Source organism: Gossypium hirsutum, chromosome D02 (genome assembly GCF_007990345.1).
Source record: "Gossypium hirsutum isolate 1008001.06 chromosome D02, Gossypium_hirsutum_v2.1, whole genome shotgun sequence".
NCBI lineage: Eukaryota > Viridiplantae > Streptophyta > Magnoliopsida > Malvales > Malvaceae > Gossypium > Gossypium hirsutum.
This window is the reverse complement of record NC_053438.1, coordinates 39,472,571-39,476,585: the sequence shown is the minus strand read 5'-3', so window position 1 is coordinate 39,476,585 and position 4,015 is coordinate 39,472,571. Positions and strand designations below refer to the sequence as shown.

Sequence of the window (4,015 nt, the reverse complement as noted above, 5' to 3'; positions counted from 1 at the left end):
ACTTCCCCAATAGCACTGCCCACATCCATAGCTACTTGTCTGTCCATGCATTCCAGGGGTATATTAAAAATTCTTACCCAAAATGGAATTAAGTTGAAGGCATAGGTTTCCACTTACTTGATCTTTGACATAGGCTAACATAGAAAATAAACACTGATCAAACAACAAAGGGGATAGGTTCAGGATCTTCTTCCTGTCGTCCATATTACCAAACTTAACCAAGATAACACCTTCTTTTATGGTCACAAAGTTAACCTCCTCTTTCGTGAACCAAATTGACTTGAATACCCGATACATTACATCACGATTAACCTTTTCAACGGACATTATTTTTCCTATATCCCAAGCCTTAAACTCTTGAGAATTATTGGATCCCAATTTAGTACAAACGATCTTTGTGGCTTCTTCTTCTGAGAAGTTTAACTTCTCCAACAGTCTGTTAATATCCTCTGCCATTCTGTCATTCTTTTTTTGAAGGAAAAAGACCCGAAGGTCAAACTCAATTTATAGGATCTTTCAAAATTACATCATGGATTTCCAAAGTATAATCCATATCAAAATCCTTAGTACAATTGTTTTTATATGCCCAATTACAAAGATGATCCGCTGCTTTATTACAACTCCGCGGGGCCTAAACAAAATTAAAATTAAAATTCGGTTCGAAAAGCTGAAGGAGCTCCCGAATATGGTAGCCCAAGGTTGAAAAGTCAACGTGCGCCCTTTTAAGCTGATTTACCAAGTTCGCATAATCAGATTCAAAATCCAGCTTAAGCTACTTCTTTGTCCGCGCCAATTCCATGCTTTCAGCCAGCGCTTGCAGCTCAGCCCATTCAGCTTTAGCGTTACAATCCAGAACACCCATACGCTCCCCAAAGGACAAAGCTATCATGATCCCTAGCCACAATGCTGAAACTCATCCTCCGGCCTTTAACAACAGCATCAAAGTTTATTTTTACCACCCCAGGACCAAGTTTCTGCCACCCTTTCTCCTCAACAAGCTTCGGAATCATCGGATTCTCCATGAGGTTAAAGATGCGAAAATCCCTACTTAACGTAGTAGCTCTGTCCCAGATTACTTTAGCATCTTCCTCTGTTTCTCTGAACACTTTATTGTTCCTATTATTCCAAATATTCCAGAGCACAGTAACAAAGTCTGAGAGAGCCTTCTTGTCCAGCAAATGAGCCATGTCTTCAATCCAGTCCACGCACCTCTCGTAACTGCCTTCCACAATAGCATTATCAAGACCCTCATGAACCAGGACCGCCCTAGCTCTCGGACAATCTTTCAACGCGTGTATGAGAGTCTCCACCTTGCTCCCACATCGCGGGCACATAATATTAAACTCCCTCCGGATTTTAGAAATTTTTTCATACGTGGGCAGAATGTCATGGCCCATACGCCAGCGGAAAATCTTAATTTTTGGTAAAGTATGCAGCTTCCAGACAAGCCTCCAAAAACATCGATGGGGACCAAACCCCACTTGCTTAAGAGTCATCCAGGAGTACGCAGATTTAGTCAAGTAAGACCCCAAAGAACTGTGAAACCAAATGCGGTAATCGTCAGGACCATTATGGAGAATGGGAATTTTACAGATTTGGTCCCCCATAAAAGCACCGTAGATCTCCATAACCCTCTTCTCCTTCCAGCCATCACTCGTCTTGTTTATAAGCTCACACACCTTAGTCTCGTTCACCTCTTTTCTATTAAGACAGATAGACTCGCTAGTAAGCCCTTTAACACCCCAGTTCTCCTGCCAAATATTAATCTTCTTGTCGTTGCCCACATTCCACCCGAAACCCTCATACAAAATACTAGCAGCCCAAGCGATGCTTTTCCATGTAAACGATGTCTTGTCAACTCTCTTAGGGTGAAAAACATCACCATTCAGGAATTATTTGGCACTCAGAACTCTGAAGCATAACGTATCTTTGCAGCTCGCAAGCCTCCGCACTTGTGTTCCTAATAAAGCCACATTGAACTGTTTGAGGTCCCTAAACCCCAAGCCCTCCATGCCTTTCAAGAAACAAACCCGATCCCAAGAAAGTCTGTTCCAACCTCTAGACTTCTCTTTGCCACCCCACCACATGCGACTTACAATAGTTTGGATCTTCTCAAGGATACCCTCAGGAACAAAGAACACTGAAAAGGCATAAGTGGGAATACACTGCAGAATAGACTTGATAAAGACCTCTTTTCTACCATACGACTTTAACCTTTTTGACCAGCTGTTAATTCTGTTAGCCACCCGATCTCAAAGGCCTTGAAAAGCCCCAGAATTTTTTTTGCTAATCGGAATGGGCAGCCCTAAATACGCATCGAGATTGTTAACCACCTTCATCTTAAGAATACTGCTTAAGTTTGCGCGATGAGGACTAGGAGTGCTAGGGCTGAAATAAACCATCGACTTCTCTAGATTAATACTTTGGTAATACATTTTTTCAAAGGATTCCAAAATCTTTGTGAAGGCCTCCACCTCACTCTGTTTATTCCTGACAAACAATAAAGCATCATCAGCAAAAAACAAATGGTTGATTCTCGGGCCATCCTTACTAACCCGAATGCCCTTAATCATATTTATCTCTTGAGCATGGATCAACATACAAGACAAAGCATCCATGTAGAAAAGAAACAAGTACGGGGATAAAAGGTCCCCTTGACGGAGCCCTCTTTTCGGTATAATGATATCAGAAATGTTGGAGTTGCATTTAACTCTGTATCAAACAGAGCAAATGCACTCCATGATTTTTGTAATCCACACATTAGAGAACCCCATTTTAATCAACACATTCTTCAAGAAGCCCCATTCCACGCGGTCGTAGGCTTTGCTCATATCGAGCTTAACCACACAACCCTTGTTAGGCCCATTTTTGGAGCTACCGAGATAATGCATGAGCTCATGAACCACTAGAATGTTGTCATGGATAATTTTGCTGGGGACGAAGGCACTCTGATTTTGGCTAATGCACAGGGGATAGACAACTTTAAGCCTATTAGCGAGAGCCTTAGAAACGATCTTGTATATAACCCTGCACAGACCAATAGGCTGAAAGTTAGCCATAACACACGGATTTTTTAGCTTAGGGATCAAGACAATCAGCGTTTCATTCACACATTCAACACTCTTGTTGCCATGAAGAATGTCCTTGCACAAACGTAAGACACCTTCGCCCACCGTAGTCCAATGCTTCTTGTAAAAGCTCCCCGATAGCCCATCAATCTCAAAAGCCTTACGAGGGCCCATCTGGTTGAAAGCCAACAAAATTTCCTCTTTAGAGAACTCTCCAGTCAAACTCTTATTCATATTTTCGTTTATGCACTCGAGAATAGCCTGTAGGTCACTTTCCTCCACCGAGTTTATAGAAGTCTTGAACAAGTCATTAAAATAATCCCACGCAACGTGGTAGATCTCCTTGTTGTCAACGTGCCAATTTTCATGCACTTCTTTTAGCTTCTCTATGCTATTTTTCTTCCTACAGCCTGACGCCCGCACGTGAAAGTAGTGCGTGTTTCTGTCCCCTTCCCTCAGCCATTGGGATCTCGACCTGGTCGCCCAATGCTGTTCCTTTACATCATATAACTGGCTCAGCTTGGACCGAGGTTTTTTAAGCAGGTTCGTAGATCTATCGCTCATATTCCCATCCGTGAGTCTACTAATATCCTTCCCCAGACTTTTTAATTTGTACTTCATCTTTCTATATCGTTGATATTGCCACGGGCCTAACCTCTTCCGGATCAGCTCTATTTTTTCCAACAGGTTGGTATCCTCGTTGGTCCATATGTTAGAGATAATATTTCTGGCCTTCCGCTCCTTGGCCTAACAAAGATCATACCTAAACCAAACCATCGGGTTATTTCCCTTCTCTTTCGACTTATTCCCGTACAGATCCATTAAGATGGCCTCATGGTCAGATTTGGACTGGCGCACAATATAGGAGGCAAGGAACTGCATTCTCACCATAATATAATCTGAAATAACGAATCTATCCAACCTTTCTTTGACCAACCTGTTACCAT

The 4,015-nt window shown here is 42.2% G+C and overlaps 1 protein-coding gene across 1 annotated transcript; it reads right to left on the bottom strand.

Moving 5' to 3' along the window:
- Positions 1–842: 842 nt before the first annotated feature.
- LOC107921667 (uncharacterized) lies at positions 843–3,689 on the bottom strand. The gene is made up of 4 exons (XM_016851497.1): positions 2,770–3,689; positions 2,334–2,712; positions 1,953–2,165; positions 843–1,862 (listed from the first exon to the last, which is right to left on the bottom strand). Exons 1-4 carry the CDS (start codon positions 3,687–3,689, stop codon positions 843–845), a joined length of 2,532 nt encoding a protein of 843 aa, XP_016706986.1.
- Positions 3,690–4,015: the final 326 nt, after the last annotated feature.